At 41.8% G+C, this 19,258-nt stretch overlaps 1 protein-coding gene across 11 annotated transcripts in view; it reads left to right on the forward strand.

Annotated features, from left to right (window-relative positions):
- CBX3 (chromobox 3) overlaps nt 1–14,660 on the forward strand; it is a 15,568-nt gene extending 908 nt beyond the window's left edge. The window contains exons 2-8 of one of the 11 annotated variants that reach the window (XM_030550826.1): nt 267–449; nt 1,881–1,931; nt 4,265–4,336; nt 5,744–5,886; nt 8,742–8,907; nt 13,032–13,126; nt 14,000–14,660. In XM_030550826.1, coding sequence (XP_030406686.1) covers nt 1,908–1,931; nt 4,265–4,336; nt 5,744–5,886; nt 8,742–8,907; nt 13,032–13,126; nt 14,000–14,126 — 627 coding nt within the window. In that variant the 5' untranslated portion in view covers nt 267–449; nt 1,881–1,907 and the 3' untranslated portion in view covers nt 14,127–14,660. Of the gene's footprint in view, nt 1–114; nt 209–266; nt 450–1,880; nt 1,932–4,264; nt 4,337–5,743; nt 5,887–8,741; nt 8,908–13,031; nt 13,127–13,999 lie in introns of those variants that run through there. The other 10 variants (XM_030550825.1, XM_030550824.1, XM_030550831.1 and 7 more) reach the window with 10 other exon arrangements.
- The last annotated feature ends 4,598 nt before the right edge of the window (nt 14,661–19,258 follow it).

Genomic DNA, 19,258 nt, shown 5'->3' on the forward strand with positions numbered 1-19,258 from the left:
GCAGCAGTGGCAGCGGCAGGAGGCTGCAGCTAGCGTGTAGGCGGCGTTGTGCGCTGTGCCCCGCCGCCAGCTAGCGCGCAGTTCAGCGCTCACACCCCGCAGTAGCCGCCCCAGCCTCTGCCCCCACCCCCCTCAGATGTCGCTGCTGCTCAGTGCGCGCAGGGAGCAAGGAGGAGACGGGAAACCCGAGCCACCGGGCACCATTGAAGTCTGTATCCTTCTCTCTTTCTCTCGCTTCCAATTTAACCTCGCCGTGAATTGGGCAGCGCCCCAAATCCCTTGCAGCTGGCTCGTGTTTGGTGTAATTGCAGAAGTCCTGCCCCCCCCCGCCCAGCGCCGCCACCGCTGCCCGCCTTTAGCAGCCACGCCAGCTGAAGGGAAGTGGCGGCATTGGGCGGGAGAAAAGGGAGCTGAGCCCTGGGATCTCCAGAGGGTGCTTCTCCCCCGAGGTAGGCGGAAGGCTCCTGGGCTTCAGCGTGGTACAATGCGAGGAGTTCGGGGGGGGAAGAGTGGTTAGACGCTGGGGCTGGGGGGCAGCTTGGGGAGGTGCGGCAGCACCCAGCGCGGAGTCTCAGTGGGCGCGTTCACTGCACAAAGCGGAGCCAGCCGCATGGGGGGTGTTTTTTTCCGCGGTTCGCTTTGGGGCGCAGTGGTCGTGCCTGGCGAGGGGGCAACGTGGCGCTGGGAAAGGGCCGTCGCTCGCTCTCCAGAGCGGCTGTGTGAAATGGTGGAGGGCGGCTTTGGGCAACGCACATGACTTGCTGGGGCTGGCTGTCGTGTGGCCGCAGCTGTTCCCACCCCCCACAAAGGGAAGGGCACGCAGGGCTTTCCCCCTCTGTGTTGGGCTGTGGCTTGGCCCTACTCCGTGTTCGCCTAGTCCCGTTAGGACACCCAGGCCTTTTATGTGCACCCACCATAGGCCTGTCGCGCAGTCTTGCCCTCATCCCTCTACCACGGGCCTTTGTTTCCCTCCCTTCATCTCAGTGGAGACGAGATGAGGTGCCCAAGCGTAGCCCTCTGCCCATCCCCCCCGCCGGACTTGGCTACAATACCACCTCTCTGGCTGCTAGGGGATGAGAATCGGGTGGGACTGCTGAGTCAAAGGCCTCTTCTGGCCTTTAATGAAGGTTTCCCTTTGCCTTGCTCATTTTGTAGTTTGCAGGGATGGTTGGTGAAATCTGTGCCCAGAGGTGATTAGTGTGAGAAACTGGAGGGGAAAGGGGATGAGTTTGCTTCATCCAGACCATATGTTTATATAATCTATTTAGGTTAATAAAATGTATATTTCTTAATTAAGTATTTCAGTCTTCAGTGTACAATGTGTGCAATTTGGCGGAGTTAATGTCTGCATTAGCCTTAACTCTTGCCTTCTGATCCTTAAGTTTGCAACATTACAGTTTTAACATAATCTGCAGTTTATATGTATTTCCTGCTGTGTCAGGTTTACTGGTAACTCAGTACTATATTATACTACAGATACTTAGCTGTTGCTAATTAAAATCTAACTTTTGCATCTTGAAAATGCTTTTAAATATCTCTTGGTTAACTGCTAAAATCTGAACACTTTTCCCACTGGGTTTAAGGAAATGTACATCTTAATGGTTCTCCCCACCTCTCTCTGAAATATCTCTGCCGTATGCTGCTGGAAGGACATTCTTGTAACCCTTCATACACAATCAGTAGCAAGAGTGATGACTAGCATAATGGTGTGTTTGTGGGTTGACAAGGAAACTAGTAATCCTACTTCTCTGGATTTAATCCACACTTGAAATGTTATGTGCAGTGAACACATGGGGGGTTGGAACAAGGACCATGATTGTATTGGGATGCCTTTCTCTGAGTAATGTAAACTTCCTTTTAATTGTCATGCATTTTTCTAGTAAAAGCTCTGCAAGTCTGCAATAAAAATGGCCTCCAATAAAACTACATTGGTAAGTTCATGAGCACCTAAAATATATAAGGATTTAACCGAAGTATTTTTCTTCAAAATTATAACTTGGCATCTCCATGTAGAAGGTACATCCACATCTTTCCTCCCCAGCATTATTCTGACTAAATTCTCAGATCCAGAAAGTAAGGCTAATAGAAAGGACATTAACTTTGACTTAAATAAAACTGCCATCTTAAAAACAAAACAAAATACCTTTTTAATGGAGGCCTGTACTCCGTTTCGGCTCTCTGACTTTAAGTGAAAATTGTTTAATAACCTTTAATAGAAAACACTTTGAATTTTTTAGCCTCCTTTCAGCACCCCATGTAATTCATTGTGTATTTTAAAAGGGCAAAAACATATTCATTTTAACTTCTCTCTAGCCGTTCAGGGGAAAATGATTGCAACTACAGGCACAGTACAGGATGTGATGGGGCATAGTTAATATTGCTGTCGGAACTATTACTAGTAAATAACAATTCCCTTGGATTTCATTGGAGCGGAGTTTATTAAATGTCTCCCCCACCTGGACCATTGTAACAGGGCTTTGACAGATATCCAGTTACCGTGAAACTTATTGATATTAAATTGAGGGCCAAAAACCTCTGAAATTAAGGACAAATGTATGTCACAGTAGTTACTCTAATATTCATTTAACTAATGGCAATATATGTTGGTAAAAGACAGAAGTGCAGAAGCCTGGTGCTAGGTTTACTTGGTGGGAAAATAATAGGCAAGGAGATTTTTATATAGGAAAGAAGGGGAAATTGTGTGCTCTTGTGACATTTACTTACAAAAAAAAAAAGCCTCCTATTAAACTTACTGGTCAGTACTAGTCACTAATTTATCCCATATCCAGACAAATTAAATACTAATATCACCTCCTGTCCCTTTACTGCCTCATTATTTTTCACTGGACTGTGACAGTGTAAGCAATAACATTGCAAACACTTTATCAAGCGACAGACCTTCCATTAGAAGTTAGTGCCCCAACTCTCTAACATACGTGAAAGTAATGTCAGGCCCAAAATGCTCAGAGAAGGGGAAAGAGAACCTATTAATGCAGTTAATATTTCTTTAGGAATTTAGTTGCACAGGTCAGGAAAATCAGTTAATGGTTCCCATAGGAACCGTGCTTCTTCCAATGTATGAAGAGGATAGTTAGTGTTTCTCTTGAAACTGGAACTTTGATGTTTGACTTCTGTATATCTGAACCATCTACCACAATGCTACATTAATGTTTCACTTGTATAGAATTAAAAAGGTGAGTGATCGTACACTGAAGGTAATATGCGTGCATACTTCCTATGTGAATTTTGAATGTGGGAAAGAGAAGCAAAGTACACTTTATTTGAACATGCAACATTAAAATGTCCAGGATATGGTGTTCTCAAATATGGGACTCAGAAAAATGAGCCAAATGGGTCTAGTGACTCTTCTTCCCATTAACAACTCCAAATACTCTGTTTCTGTTGGGTGAAGTGCATGTAGAAGCATGCATCCAAAATTTGAGCTGAATGCACAATTTTCTTCAGGCCATGCAGTCAGATATGCATAATAGAATGTAGTGAGGGGCAAGAAGAAAAGTTTGAATATCTGTCCTTGTGTACATATGAGGCATGCTTAAATCAGTAGTGTCCAATAAATTTCAAGTGTTCATGATGGTTTTTCAAGCAAACTTTTTTTTTTTTTTTTTTTTAAACAAATCTGGTATTCTTCCATGGAAAGCTTTGTACATGCCAAATTTTTAAATTTTTTAAATTGATTTAGCGGCCTAAAAAGCATTTGTACTTAAATTATGAGAATAAGAGGTGAATTAATTTTTTCGCTTTCTCAAAATAATTCACTGTGGTACTGAGTCAAAGCCCAAAGGAGAATCTTTCAGAAAGTTGTATGTATTTGAATACATATTTACCCATCAACAATAACTATAGGGTCGCTACTGTTGTGCTATGAGCATTATGTCACTTGTTCTTCACTTTTTGCGGTTTTTCCATCTCTACCCATTTCTCTGTTCTGTCCTTCACTCCTTTTTTTTCTTTCTTTTAAAGGAAGCTGCCTTCAGAGTATAGCTTGACATCTTTATCTTGTTCTCTAATATACCTGTGATTTAAGTTAGCACTGTTCAGACATTGGTGCTTTGCTCAAAATATCATCTTGGACATAACAAATATTTAAATAATATTGTAAATGCTTTCTCTACTTTAAATCACTCTGTCCCCCAAACAAGCACCACATTTGGTATCTTTATATGTATAAGCTCACTGTTTAGAATAGAAATCTTGAAACCTGTTTCCTTTTTTGTATTTTGCTGTATGAACGTTCAATTTGTAGGTTTCTAACCAGGAATCTGAAGTTGGTGGCACTTGGGAAGGACTAATTAGGAAAAGGAGCCTCAAGGATTATGTATGTTTTTGAAAAGAAATACAAAAAACCTTGAAAATCTTAAATTGTAGAAAGTGGAAAGAACTAACTTTGAGCCTGACCGACTTGATGATATCCCCTTTTAAAAAACAGAACACCCACCTTTCCCCAAACACTGGAAAGTGTATCTAAAACTTACATGGAGTTTCAAAACAAACTGCTTCATTACTTTCTCAAAATGTCAGTGTTCATTGCAGATAGTACTCATGACAAACACTATAATAGCAGGCCAGTGCTCAGTAGGAAAATAGTTTGGTAAGGGGAATGTGACAGCACTACTTAATTTAATGCTCCCATAGAACTACAGTCCATAGTGGGAGTTTCAAAGTCCTGCTGCCATTTTGAATGCTTTCCCATAAGGAGCACATCCAAAATGGCAACCAAAACTCTGCACTTAGTCCCATAGAGCTCCAAACACTCAATGTGACAGTACTAGACGTGTTTCAAGCCTTCTAGGATTATGAACAAGGAAATTTTGAAATATATCTTGTCCTTCTAATACATTTAACTGTGCCTTATTAAACTTGGAATGCCTTGAGGATGATGTGGATGTAATTAATTTTATTTTAAGCAATTAAAGGATGTTCTACAACAATGTATCTAATGTACACTTAAATACAACATCTCTAAAGTTTTAGAGAAATTTTATACATTAAGTGCTGTTCTTTAAGTGTAGCTATCTTAGGTTTTTGAACCTCTGTAACATCCGTTTGAGTGAAAGTTACATTGGTGCATGGGTAAAGATGGAGCATGGCAGCTATGGAATATTACAAGTAACACATCCTGCTGGCAGCTATCAGTTATTGTTGGGCATCCAGCTTGGTATAGCAATATGACTTTAGCTCTTTTTCACTCCATGCTTTCTCTTTTTTTGGAGAGCGTGGGAGGAAAGTAGTAATTAATTGCCTTCAGTTTTCTCTGTTAGTAGCCAGAATATCATCCTCTTTCTGTTTTGTCCGCCTCCCCACAATTCCTTTAATGTTTTGTTCTTTATATATGCCTTTATGCTGTTCCTAATACACTGCCTTTTTTGTGGGTGTTCAGTTACATTTACTCTAGATGTTCTTGTAAATTTTGAGTCTTTGGCACTAGCGGAAGGAGTGCAATGACAATTAAGGGAAAGGAGGCATTGATTGCATGGGCAAAAACATTTTGCCTTTTAAAAAAAAAGACTGTTTCTCAGTGTTGGGTATTTTATTAAGCAACTTACAAAAAATGGCACTCACGTTACCTGCACTAACTTAATAGGAATTTGAGCCCTGGACCCAATATGAATAAATTGCCATTTCTCTGCTATGTAGTGAGTAAAGGTTGTGTTTGGCCATTGAAGTAGCTAAATAAAGCAATATAAAATATATTATTATAAATATATTTTTTAATTTTTTATAGCACAAAATGGGAAAGAAACAGAATGGCAAAGGTAAAAAAGTTGAAGAAGCAGAACCTGAAGAATTTGTTGTGGAGAAAGTCCTGGACAGACGTGTGGTGAATGGGAAGGTTGAATACTTCTTGAAATGGAAAGGATTTACAGAGTAAGGAATTCCAAATGTTTTATTTTTCTGGTAGTCCCTAAAATCCATTAGATACTTTCCACTGTATTGCCTGTAGAAGTAAAAGCTTTTCTGTGTGTCAAACACTGCAGTGGTGCAGCTTCAGTGACTATCTATGCTGATGGAAAAATGCCACTTCACAGAGGGGTGGTTGCTAAGTTGATGGGGTGGGGGAGAACCTTACACTGTATACGCTGGGAGTTAGGTCAGTTTAACTGCGTTGCTTGGGGTGTGGATTTTTCACAACCCTGAGTAACATAGTTATACCAGCATAAGTTTGTAGTGTAGACTATGCCTAAGAGTGAATAGCTTTCATTTAGAACTACTTGATATTTTAAACTTGTAAAGGGGAAAGGGATGTTGGTTGTTCATCAGACTTTAGTAGCCCATAGCACTTCAAAACAAGCAGATCTCTTTTTAAATATGTATTCACTCTTCTGACTAACCTCTTAGGGATTTTTTTTTTTTTTTTGAGACCATGGTGGAAGAAAATCTGAAGAAACTAGTATTCAATAAGGCCTCACTAGTAGTTGTACTTTGCCACTGTTTCTCAGTATAAATGTACACATAAACACCTTTTATTGATATAACTGTATCCATATTAGATGTTGCACTGATTTTAACTTTTTTTTTTAAAAAAAGATAGCTAATTGGTGCTAGACAAATCCTGACCCCATATAGTTAAGATATGGGTAACTAAGCTTAATTCACTCAAGAGGAACTCGGGGCTTGCTTGACTAGCGAATCACTCTGCTGAATGTTAATTGTGGGAGATTACACTTCATCAGTTGCAAAATAAATAAATAAATCCCTTAAACATATCTCCTACCTACTGTTAGAACACATCCACAGTCTTGCACACATTACGCCTAGGGGAATTCTGCACCACTGCACGCACACAGAATTCATGTCCCTTTGTAGATTTATTTGCTTCCCTGCAGAAAAGATGGGGAAGCTGGGGCAAGGTGGGTGCCTGGGGATGTCCATGGGCATAGTTCACTGAGGCATTTCCCCCCTAAACAGAGATGGGGGGTCATGTGCCACTGCCTCCCCCCATTTCTGCGAGCACACAAGTGGACAGGTGAAGGAGGGTGCCTCTTGGCTCTGCTGACTCAGCAGCTGGACACTGCCTCCTGGGTTCTAGTGCTAGTCATGCTCCCCTTCTGTGTGCTGGGAGCCATCCTATTTTCTGTACAACGGTGAGTGCCCATGGGGAAAGAGGATGGGGTAGGAGGAAGGGACAGGGACAGGGGCATAGTGCAGGGGAAGGGGCATGAGAGAAGGGGAGGGGATGGGAAAGAGTAGGGGGAGGAAGTGGGAGCCCTGCATGGGGTGTCCCCTTGGCAGCAGCTAGTGCTCCCCTTTTAAGCAGGCCTATTGAACCCCTACCCCTCTGTGCACCTGGACCACCCCAAAAAGCCCCCTCAGACTTCTATCCCACTGACTCCAACTAGCTGCACCCAAGCCATTCCTGCCGAGCAGCCTACACCTAGTATCCACCTGCCAAGTCCCAGTCCCACACATCCAGACTGCCCCGGCTGAGCCCCAACCACCTTCACCTGGATCATCCTGTAGAGTCCTGTTGCCTCTCTTCCTGGAACTCCTGAATGAGCCCCTGTGCATCCAGATCCCTCCCCTGCACCTGGGCCCCCCAGTGAGCTGCTTGCACCCAGATTGCCCCACACAAAATCCTCTCGCCCCTCTACACTTGGATCCTGCTGGGCTGAGCCTGCCTGCCCACACCTAGTGCAGAGGGGCAGGGTCCCAGGGTGTTTTGGGGGCAGGCCTGGCACTTGTGCTGTGTCAGGGTTGAGTGCAGCCTCATGACTGAGTCCCTGTCCTGGGAGAGGGGGCGCTGAAGAATGATATATCTCTGTGCAGTCAGTGGCCTGTGCTCCTCGCTGCCATGCTAGAACCTCCACATTTATTAATACAAATTTGCAGAATTTTAAATTGTGCACAGATTTTTTTATTTTTTGGCCCAAAATTCCCTCAGGAATTTATTATAATTGCACATTGCTCCAAATAGTCACACTATGGTTGCCCATGTATTATCTCCTAAAGTGCATGTTCTGCTCAGATGTACGTAGCAATAACTTGTTTAGTCTGAGTGTTTATGGGACTTGCCTCAAGATACCCAATTATATATCTTTTAATTATGCATCTGAGGAAGTGGGTATTCACCCACGAAAGCTCATGCTCCAAAACGTCTGTTAGTCTATAAGGTGCCCCAGGATTCTTTGCTGCTTTTACAGATCCAGACTAACACAGCTACCCCTCTGATAATTATATATCTTGGATTCCCTGTTTATGCAGTGTTTGGTACTGGTGCATATGATCAACTGAGAAGGCACTTATCCTTTGTAGGGACACAGTTGATATATTTGACAATAAGTAGCAAATAAAACTAAGCACACTTGGATAGTTCTCGGACTTACTTAGTTTCTCCTCATGCCCCCAGGCAGTTTATTTATATAGTTTCCTATCTGTATTTGAAGATCTTTAAATAGGAAGGAATTAGATCTTCAAGGGCCAGCAGCTTCTACAGTGTGGGTGGGTAGGGGTTTTAAAAACCAAAAAAAAAATTTGGATAGGGATGTCTGTACCGTATCTTCTGTCAGCAGTTGTTCTGCAGCAATAACAGAATAGAGCATAACTCTAAGTGCGTATCTGATGATTGCAAGGTAATTTAAGAAAATAAAGTAGACTCATCTCCAGTTTAAGAAGCCTGTTTTATGTAATGGGGAAGAAGCTTTTGCTTACTGTGAGCTATATGGCTAAATTAGGTTTCTGGGCTTTTGATAGTCTTTCATGAGCTAGCTGTATGTGTGTTTCAGTGCTGACAACACATGGGAGCCTGAAGAAAACTTAGATTGTCCAGAATTAATCGAAGCCTTCCTGAACTCCCAGAAAGCTGGTAAAGAAAAAACAGATGGTGGTAAAAGAAAATCTTTATCAGATAGTGAATCTGATGACAGTAAATCAAAGAAAAAGAGGGATTCTGTAAGTATGTTAAAGTTGTTGCTACACAAATGCTTTTTATTATGTTGAATGTTTGTACCTATATTTAAAAAAATTCTAGGGGTGATCCAGGGAATTATAGACAAGCCATATATCTATACCTAGAAAATTGGTTTAGAACAATCATTTTAAAACGGAATAACAAAACACCTGGAAGCTCATGATATGATAGTCTAACCACCGTGGCTTCTGCAAAAGAAAGTTGTCTCACTAATATATTTGAACATGACAAAGTAGTGAATAAATATAATCAATCAATGGGGTACGGTGCATCAAGGTTTTGTCTGAGGTCCAGTGTTTTAATATATTAATGATTTGGAAAGGGGATGAGTATTGCTACTAACATTTGCAGATGAAAAAGATGTTTAGGTTAGTCATGACCAGAGGGGGCTGAAGAATTTCAGAAAGAGCTAAACAAACTAGATAAATAGGCAACGTGATGGTGAATGATTTCATTGTTGACAAGTGCAAAATAATGCATATTGGAGGGGAAAAACTTAAATGTCTTGCAGGATTCTAAAGTAACTATTCATTCAGACAAGGGACTTGGGTGTCATTTATTGAAAAAAATTTTGTTCAGCTGTGGTATGTATGTATGTATTTTAAAAGTTAGGATTCATAGGGCAGTGGTTTTCAAATTGTGGGTCGTGACCTGCCATTGCACCCCGGATGTGACACTGACTGGGAGTTACCAGAGGTTACCCTGTGCCCCAAGCCCTGAACCTCTCCCAAACCCAGAGCCCCCTCCTACGCCCCAAACCCCTCATCCCCAGCCTTACCCCAGAGCATTTACCCAGAGCTCTGCCCCAGCCCTGAACACTCCCCAAACCTGGAGTACACTCCTGCACCCCAACCCTCTGAACCAGCTATGAGCCCCTCCCACACTCCAAACCCCTCATCCCCAGCTCTGTTGGGTTGTGGGCATCAACAATTTTCTTCAGTTGGGTCACCAGAAAAAAAAGCTTGAAAACCACTGGTATTGGGGATAGGATGGTAAATAATACAAATATGATAATTTCTTTATATAAATCAGTGTATGGCCTCATATGGAATACTATATACAGTATTGATCACCCCATCTCAGAAAGGATATTGTACAACTGGGGGGGGGGGCCTCAGAGAAGAGCATTGGGACCAATCAAAGGCATAGATAAACTCATATGAAGAGAAATTGAAAGATTGGGATTACTTACTTTAGAAAGGAGACAACTAAAAGGGAATATGATAAAAGTATATACATTAGGTAATGGTATAGAGAAGGTAGATTGGGAACTCCTGTTTCCTAGTCTCATAGCACAATGACAAAGGGACATTCAATGAAATTTAAAAGGTGGGAAATTTAAAAACAGTAAAAGGAGATACTTTTCACCCAATGGATAATTAAACTGTTGAAGTCATTACAATAGGAAATCACTCAAGCCAAATACTTAAGATATTAACTTGGGTCCTGAAGTATTAGTGTCCCTTACAAAATTTGTCATTAATCTGGATATTCCCGATACCCATGTCCAACCCCTTCTTTAAATCTTGGCAATTAGAGATCTGGCTGAGACCTGGGGGCATATTATCCCATGTCTGCCTACTGTGGGGATTTTACGCCTTCCTCTGAAGCATCAGGTATTGGCCATTGTCCGATAGCATACTGGACTAGATGGATCTTGGATCTGACCTAGTATGGCAATTCCTATTTTCCTATGAACTAAAACAGTAAAAGTTGATGACTCTTGAAAGTCAAAGAAATCAACTCCTGTATCTGTTCTCACATCTTCTAAATGTATGGTACTTTAAAGGGATGGTGTTGATTAGTTTAGGCCTTAAATGACTTAACTTCAAAGTAATTATCTCATGGGTAATGACTGGACTAAAATCCTTCCATGTCTGCATCTGAAAATAGGGATAGGGGAAAAGATATCATTGCCATTTAAGACCATCAAAGGGAGGAAAAAGGTATCTTGTCATCTCTGGCTAGAGCTGTTCTGTACCTTTTATTATTGATGCACAAAAGTAGACAGTGTCCATTAGTTAAAAAAACAAAATTTGACATGAGACACTTAAGTTGGTAAAACTGTCTACATTGTAGGTCTTATAAGTAAGGCAACGAATCTTTCATGGAGGTCTTGGAAGTCACGGATTCCTTGAGTTTCTGGGACCTCCATGTCCTCTGCAGCAGCTGGTGCGGCTGACCCTACAGCTGCCTGAGCTGCTGGGGTGGCCCTGGGGCGAGCCACACCAGCCGCTGTTCTGGGAGCAGTGAAGTCAGGGATCAGTCATGGGGGGTGACTTTTTGTTTACTGCCGATGACCCGTCCATTACTTTTACCAAAAATATTTGTGACTAAACTGTAGCCTTCCTTATAAAGTGATACAGTCTTCTTAAATTTGAATGTTAAGCAAATTAAATTATTCTAAAAATTATAATCTAAAATAAGAGGGATTTTTTTGTTTAGTCTTAAGGGTATGTTCCTGTAAACAATGACTGCATACTCTTAGTTATTCCTGCATTGTACTATTGACATTACTAATTTTTTTCAAGAGGAAGTAACTGTTTGCAGGCTTGGATTTTGATTTCTCTGCAGAAATCACTTCTAACTTGGAGCTATTGCCATGCTCCTCAACTCAGGAAATTGGCTGCAGTTTGCATGTCACTGATACAATCATACAGGTGAACTAAAGGATGCTATGATGTTCCCTGACCTTTACACTAAGCTTCCACTAGAAAGATGCTTCCTGCCTTATTTATTTCAGAAAACTAGATATGTATATTAATGATGTAAATTCATCTCTTTTGCTAAATTTAACTAATTCAATGGCTCATTGTAAAGCGGTGGTTCTTAACCTGGGGTGCATGCACCCCCTGGGGGTGCGAGATGCCGTTTTGAGGGTGTGAGACGTGGCAGGTTTTTTAGACGGTAAATCATCAAACAAATTAAGCACAGGCACGTAAGTACAACTATTTGGGTTTGATGAAACAATGTATTTATTAACTATGCATTTTTTAACTATTACCATTTTAAATTTTAACTGCAAAATTAAAATGTGTAATTCTCTTTCATTCTGTAGTTATGATATATCTAGGTTTAAAGAACTCACCTACCGTATATACTCGTTCCTAAGCAGAATTTTTTTTAGTAAAAAAGGGAAGCACCAGAGAAGGGGGTTGGCTTATGAATGGCTATAGAGAGAGAGAGGTGGGACACTGCCCTTCCCCCCAACAGAAGGAGCAAGGTGAGGCAGCACAGCCAGAAGGGAAGAAGCGGGGCCAGAGTCTCTCCGCTTCTGGCCAGGCTTCTCTTCCCCCCCCCCCGCCCCCCCCCCCCCCCCCCCCCCCACCCCTCCAAGCCTCTGCTGCAGCTGTGCTGCTTGGCCCCACCACCTGGAGCAGACTTTGGCCTCCTAGCCCACCCTGCTGGAACATGCTGCGGCCATGCCGCCCAGTCTGGCCTACCAGAGCAAGCTGCAGCCACGCTGCCCAGCCTGCTGCAGCAGCTCTAGCCAGGCCAGAGACATGCTTCCCAGATAAAGTGGGAAGGGATGGGGAGTGTGTGGGGGTCCCAGGCTAGGGGTAACCCCTGTGGCCACCCCCCATGACTCCCAACTTCTCCCTCTCCGCCTCCCCACCCCCCAAATTCCCCACCAGTTGCTGTCCTGGCTCGTCAGGGTAAGCAGCTGGCATGCCGGGATACTTTGTTTACTTAGGTTTACCTCTGTGCCTGCAACACTCAAGGTAAACAAACCCTCTTGGCCCCCCAGCAGCTTATCCTCATGGCAAGTTTGCTGACCCCTGAAATATAGGGTTGGCTTATGAACGGGTCATAAAATTTTCCATTTTTACTTATCCATCTGGGGGTCGGGGAGTGTCGGCTTATAAATAAATCATCTTATGATCGAATATATACGGTACTTCAACGATTTTTAATAGGGGATGCGAGAACATATTTTTGAGAACCAAAGGGGTGCAGGCTGCAGTAGAGCTTAAGAACCACTGTTCTAAAGAGTAAAATGACAAAATAAATCTTGACTCGATGTAAGCGATAACTTTTCTGACACCTGCCTTAAAATGATGTAAAATTAATGTTAAATAGATGCGACTTTCAACCTTTTTAATAGGTTGATAAACCAAGGGGGTTTGCAAGAGGTCTCGATCCTGAGCGGATAATTGGAGCCACAGATAGCAGCGGAGAACTTATGTTTCTCATGAAATGGTAAGTGATGTACAGACACCTCTGATCCATAGTGTTTAAACTGGTGAGAAACTATTTCCTTTTTGGGGTGAGACAGGTTGTTGCAATTTGGAATTTCTGTAGCGTTATTAAATGATGAAGTGAAACAGCAGAGAAAAATACAACAAAAGTGAGAGAACTTGTTCTTTATTTCCTGTCTTTGTGGCTAGCTTATATTATACTTTATATGCAACAAGCCTACTTCTAATATGCAGGTGTGCAGCAGGCATGTGAAATCAGTAAAAGCTTTTAAAATACAGAGGCATCAACTGTCTTGCATTTTCTTTCACTCTGACACAGGTTCAGAAGTTGCAATCTGATAAAAAAAATTATTGCATGTGTTCCAATTGGATTTAATAGTTTGTGATTGTCAGATTTACCCAGAGTGACACAGTCAATTAACTGTCCGTGACAGCTGAAAAGTTTTACACAAAATTAGAAGCAATACATAATACTAGACAGGCTATCCTTTGTTACTGTGCAGTCAGTTTTCTTTGTGCAGTGTTTCCCTTTTTGTCTGTGTGGATCTCTCAGGAAAGAGAAACATTTTTTTAATTGAGGGGAAATGTGACTGTAAGACACAAATTGGCAGGGAAAACTGGGGACTGCTGCATTGAAACTATTAACTAGAAATTGTGATCTTTAATTGATGTCCTTTTAAGAGGACCTTCTCAGTGTGATGGCCTCTGAAAAGTTGCTAGTGGTGATTAACAAGGATAGATTTGTCTAAAATTTAAACTCATACCTGTGCTTTTTGATCATGAAATATATTCTAATATCAATTTCAAACATGTCTGGTTTAGTAATAGCTCTTAAACTCAAGACTTGTTTGTTTTTTAAACCCTTCCCTCTTAGGAAAGACTCAGATGAGGCAGACTTGGTGCTGGCCAAAGAAGCTAACATGAAATGTCCTCAGATTGTAATTGCTTTTTATGAAGAGCGACTAACTTGGCATTCGTGTCCGGAAGATGAAGCACAATAATCATTTACATTGCTTTTTTTATATATATATGAATATTAAAACCTGGATTTTGATTTTAGTCTTTGATTTATTAGCAATGTGAGAAACCTCTACATTCTAATGAGAATTGAGTTTGATATGTTTGTTTTTTGAAGTAGTGTGTTTTGCATCAACAGCAAGTAAATAAAGGCTTTCTGCAACTGGCTTCATCAATGACAGGACAGCATTTGATACTACTTCCTCCATATTCGGTAAAGTCTTTTATAAACCTTCATGATCCTCCATAGTTATTACTGAATCATAACAAATGTTTAAACAAACTCACAGATATTTTATAGTCTTCTATGCTATTGATGTGCATGTATCTTCTTTACCCCAACCTAGCCTTGTAACATGTAGAACCATTCTTTTTAGTATTTGAGGTAATGTAGTCCCAAAGAGACCAGGTTAAAAAAACTTTGTAGTAATTTGAATGTTATCATACTGTATATTGTTTACTTTATTGTAAATACTGGTGAACAGTGGTCAATAAAATAGTTTTATATTCTTCCTTTATACTGATACTCTGATTTTCTTTTCTTTTAAACTGTAGTACATAATATGAAGTAGTGTGATTGAGCTTTGAGTTAGTCTTCAGTTCATCAAAATATTTCACTGGAAGTTGTCCCAGTAGACTTGTGTCTAACATTTACAGTTTCCCTTTTAAAAAGAGACCTGATTTTGACTATTCTTCTGACTTAGTAAACAAGGGCTGAGTATTGTGCAGGAAGGATTGTTGTTGTTGTTCTCCTAACAGCTACAATGATTAAACTGGCATCTTTCCTCTTGTTTCATCCTTTCCTCTACCATACTCTCAGTTGTCTGTATTCAGTGAACTGTCTTCAGACTCACCCAGAATGTATGTCCCTGTTTCCCTTGCTGCCCTTCAGTCTTTGCCCATGCACATCTCCAGTTTCCTATCTTGTCCCCCACTCATTCTCCTGCTCCTCATGCTAACCATCTCTTGAAAGCATAAGCAGTTGTCAACTTCCCTGAGGGAAACTTGATTTCGCTCTCTTTGGCCTTTCTTTACTAAGGGGAACCTGAGCGTCCTGCACAGATCGAAGGGAAATGGTCATACTCTTAACTAAGGGTAGCCTGTGGCCTCAGTCCCATGGAGAAAATGGGAGATAGTGGCCATTTTGGAAGTGCCATTCTTTGATTTTTCTCTGAAAGAAGAATTGGCTTGAAAGAATTATCCTCTAGCCTCTGCTGAAAGATAATCTTTCAGTTATGAGAATAGTTAGTAAAATAAAAAAAATGTAGTTTTTAAAAATTCTCAGTCCAATCTACCTGTTTTACCAGATATTTTCACTTTCTCTAATATCTTTCCTTTTTATTAACTTGTGTAGATAGCAGTCTGTCATAGACAAGTTTCAATCAGACCAGTTTTAAACACTCGTTAAATTTGAGAAGAAACCAAAGTAACTATATAGAAAAATAGTCTTTGTGCCCTAACACTGTCAAAAGGCTACATATAGAGAAACTATTTACTTAATGCCCTATTTCAAACCTGTTTCAGATTCCAGTTCTAGCTGTGAGTTGCTGCCAATACTTCTATAATATTAAGCTTCCATAAAATAGTAATACAGAACACTCAAATTAGACCCATAGATCATAAAAAGAATAGAGATTATCTATAATATCTTCCCAAACATTTTCCTTTGCCTAGGGGAAAAACAGGTCTTCCAGGACATTCTGGAGGTCACTAAATGCGGGCTCTTATGAAACAGGGAGAGGGCTTTATGCTTGGGAATGGGAGAATTAGAAATTAGGAGTTTCCCTTGATGGCATCTATTAAAATACAAACTCACGTGGGCATTTGAATTCTAGTTGTGGGAATTGGAAGACCATGTAGTCAGTCTACCAAAACTGAAAATTTTCAGTTTAATGTTGGTGTGATTTGTATTCATTCTTTAAAGCTGCCTCTTCCACCTCCTCCACTGTCTCTAATGTACTTCCATCTGCCATTTTATTTCTTAATCACTTTCTTTTGTCTTCTGCATCCTCTCCTATGTTTCATTTTCTGTCCCCTGAATGCAGTTTATTTTGGAGGAGCTGTGGAGTGCAGAAATATTTAGGCCTCTAGATACAGGGCTGATAAACAATTCCTGCCCATCATGATGGAGAACATTTAGAGGGAGTACTAAATTTTTCACTCTACCTTAATTTAATGTTTGTGGTGAAGTTAAGTAGCTTTGTCAGCTGCTAGTGTCAGCTTCTTATCACAACAATTTAGTTGTTGAGCTCTGGAATTTGAAACCCTACAAATTCACAATGAGCTACAACAGAAGTAGAGGCATCAATGCAGTGACATGCACAGCACAACTGGGCCTGGGATTCTCCATTAAAATGGAAGAGGGGCTACAGGAGCTTTTGAATCCACACTTTGACATGGGTAAGAGCTAGATATCTCACTATCACTAGCTGCTTTAAAGTCTCCTGAAGTGGAAACGCAAGCTCCCAAAATGCCTTTCAGGGTCCTGCAAAACATTTTGGGTTAGGTAGTTCTAGACTAGAAGTAGCATTTGGGTGAGTGTTTTTGAAGTTGACTTAACACAAAGCAGACTATTAGTACATGCTTAATTTCAAATGTCTAGGACAGCTACTTCAAAATCCATACGTTCATTGAAATCTGCAGCCTCTCTGTTTTTCCTACTGGCTAGCATTACCTACATTTTACCTTTTGGGGTATGTCCGTTTCAGATTGGTTTTTTTCTCCCTCTCCCCTTTCCAACTTGGCCTCAGCACTTTGCCAAAAGCTTCATGTTAATTATAGCCACCTTCCTTCAGAAGGTGAGTTGTATTTACCCCTACCTCAAGGACATCTGATCCTTTTCCTGAAAACATCAGGGATAACCTGTGTAAGTACCTTTAGAACTATTCCTAATAAAATTGGACGCATTCAGACATCTTTCACTGAAGTTTATCCACTTGTCTGTGCCTGGACAGGGAATGAGTGAGAACTTCATTTTGGAAGACTTCTTGTTCTGCAGCATTTCCTTGCTCTCGTTTTGAACTTCACTCTGTGCCTAACGTGGACTGTCCTTCATTGCCTTGGCCACTTTGCAACCTGTTTGGTATTGCTAATGTGTCTCAGTCCTATTTTTAAAAGTGATTTAGGCATCTAGGAGCCTAAATCTCAGAAAATCACTTGGGATTTAAGGATCTTTAGGCACTCTTGGACATTTTACCTTTAATCTTATTTACAGTACTACACTTCTGTCCCCCAAGGCTTATTGGAAGGTCATATTTTAGCCTGCTTTGAAGATACTTTCTGTAGTCTCCTGCAGGGTAATTCTATCCACTGAATGGCACAGCACATCCTGAATTTTCTTCCACACCCCAACTTCTCACAATTTACTTATTCCTTGAGAAGGAATCAGTTGAGGACCTGCCTACCTTAAGGATTTTTGCACATTGATATAGTTATGTTGGTGCAAATCCCTATGTAGATGTACTATGACTTGCACTGTATTGGTGCAACTGAGGCCCTGTCTACACTGGCAAGTTTCTGCATAGTAACATCCAAGGTGTGCACACTGCCAAGCCACTTTGTGCACAAACTTTAAAAAAAAAAAAAAAAAAAAAAAGCCTCTACCCTGATGAGAGGCTTTCTGCACCGGGGCTACAGCGGTGTTTTTCCAGTGTAGACACTGGCGATTACAGCGCTGCATTTGGCCTCCGGGAGGTGTCCCACAATGCCTGTTCTCACCTTTCTGGTCATTGGTTTGAACTCTACTGCCCTGCTGTCACGTGACCAATCATCATCCCCACCCCATACATTCCTTTGAAAGTCCCCTTCCTGTTTGTTCAGTGACATGTGCAATGGTTTCCACACATCTTTCCAAGTGGCCATGCCTGCTGCACACACCAGGCAATCCCCCATTTTGAGCAGTGCTGAGTTGCTAGACCTCATCAGCATTTGGGAAGAGGAGGCTGTGCAGTCTCAGCTGCGCTCCAGCCATAGGAATTTATAATACCAATGGACAGATTTCAGGATGTATGACAGAAAGGGGCCATGACCAGGACACATTGCAGTGTAGGGTTAAAGTGAAGGAGCTGCAGAACACCTACCCCAAGGTGCAGGAGGCAAACCGCTGCTCCAATGCTGTGCCCGCAAGCTGCTGGTTCTACAAAGAGCTGGATGCAATACTTGGTAGTGACCCCACCTCCACTGCGAAGGCACCTGTGGATACTTTGTTGGCTCACATGCCAGTCAAGAGTGGACTGAGCCAGGAGAAGGAAATCTTCGATAAAGAGAGGAGGGGGAACCCAGAGGCAGGGGAGGATTTGGAGGCCAGAGATGCATGCAGTCAGAAGCTCTTTTCTATCCTGGAGGAGCCTAGCCAGTCACAGCAGTCAGATCTTGGCGAAGCACAAACAGGAGAGGAGGCCCCTGGTAAGTGGATTTGATTTTTGGGAATTGCTGAAGCAAGTTGTTGGGGGCAGGAGGGTTGCAGAGAGCCCCCTTGTCTCCCACTTCATGCCTAGTCTGAGTGGTGGAACAGGCTGTTGATTGATTCCCTCGCATCACAGGAATCTCCCTCAGAGCTCTCGAGGAAACTCTCAAGGAGATGCTGGGCAATCCACTGCTGCAGTTTCCTCGGCAGAACTGCTTTGTTTCTTGCCCCATTAACGGTAACTTTCCTGGACCACTTTGCCGTCACAGGGAGAAGAGAATTGTTGCATACAGGCAAGCCACATAGGGGCCAGGGTGGAAACCGCAGGCTTGGAGAAGTCCCTTGATTCCCTGCTCACCCTCAGCGGTGAGCGAGATTCCATAATGATCACATACTTTGGAAAGTGTAGGGACAGGAATGATTATCAATCCTGCCCTACAATGCTGACTGTCCCCAAGAGCCACATGCCTAGTGTACAGCAGGGTCCGGGAAGAGTGATTTCCCCTGGCCCTGCGGCTACTCACCATTTTGAGGGTCTTGTGGGTCATGTGTGCTTGCCTGGGGTCAGCCAGTTAGTGACAGCTGTGCGAGTACTGGCTGTGTTTTAAAGAACTGAATTAGTGTTACCTGTGTTGCAAACAATATTGCTTCTGTAAAATGTTGCATTTAAACTTCACAGAGATGATCTTGGGAGCCCAGCCTCCCTCTTTG

Source organism: Gopherus evgoodei, chromosome 2, assembly GCF_007399415.2.
Source record: "Gopherus evgoodei ecotype Sinaloan lineage chromosome 2, rGopEvg1_v1.p, whole genome shotgun sequence".
NCBI classification, from domain to species: Eukaryota; Metazoa; Chordata; order Testudines; family Testudinidae; genus Gopherus; species Gopherus evgoodei.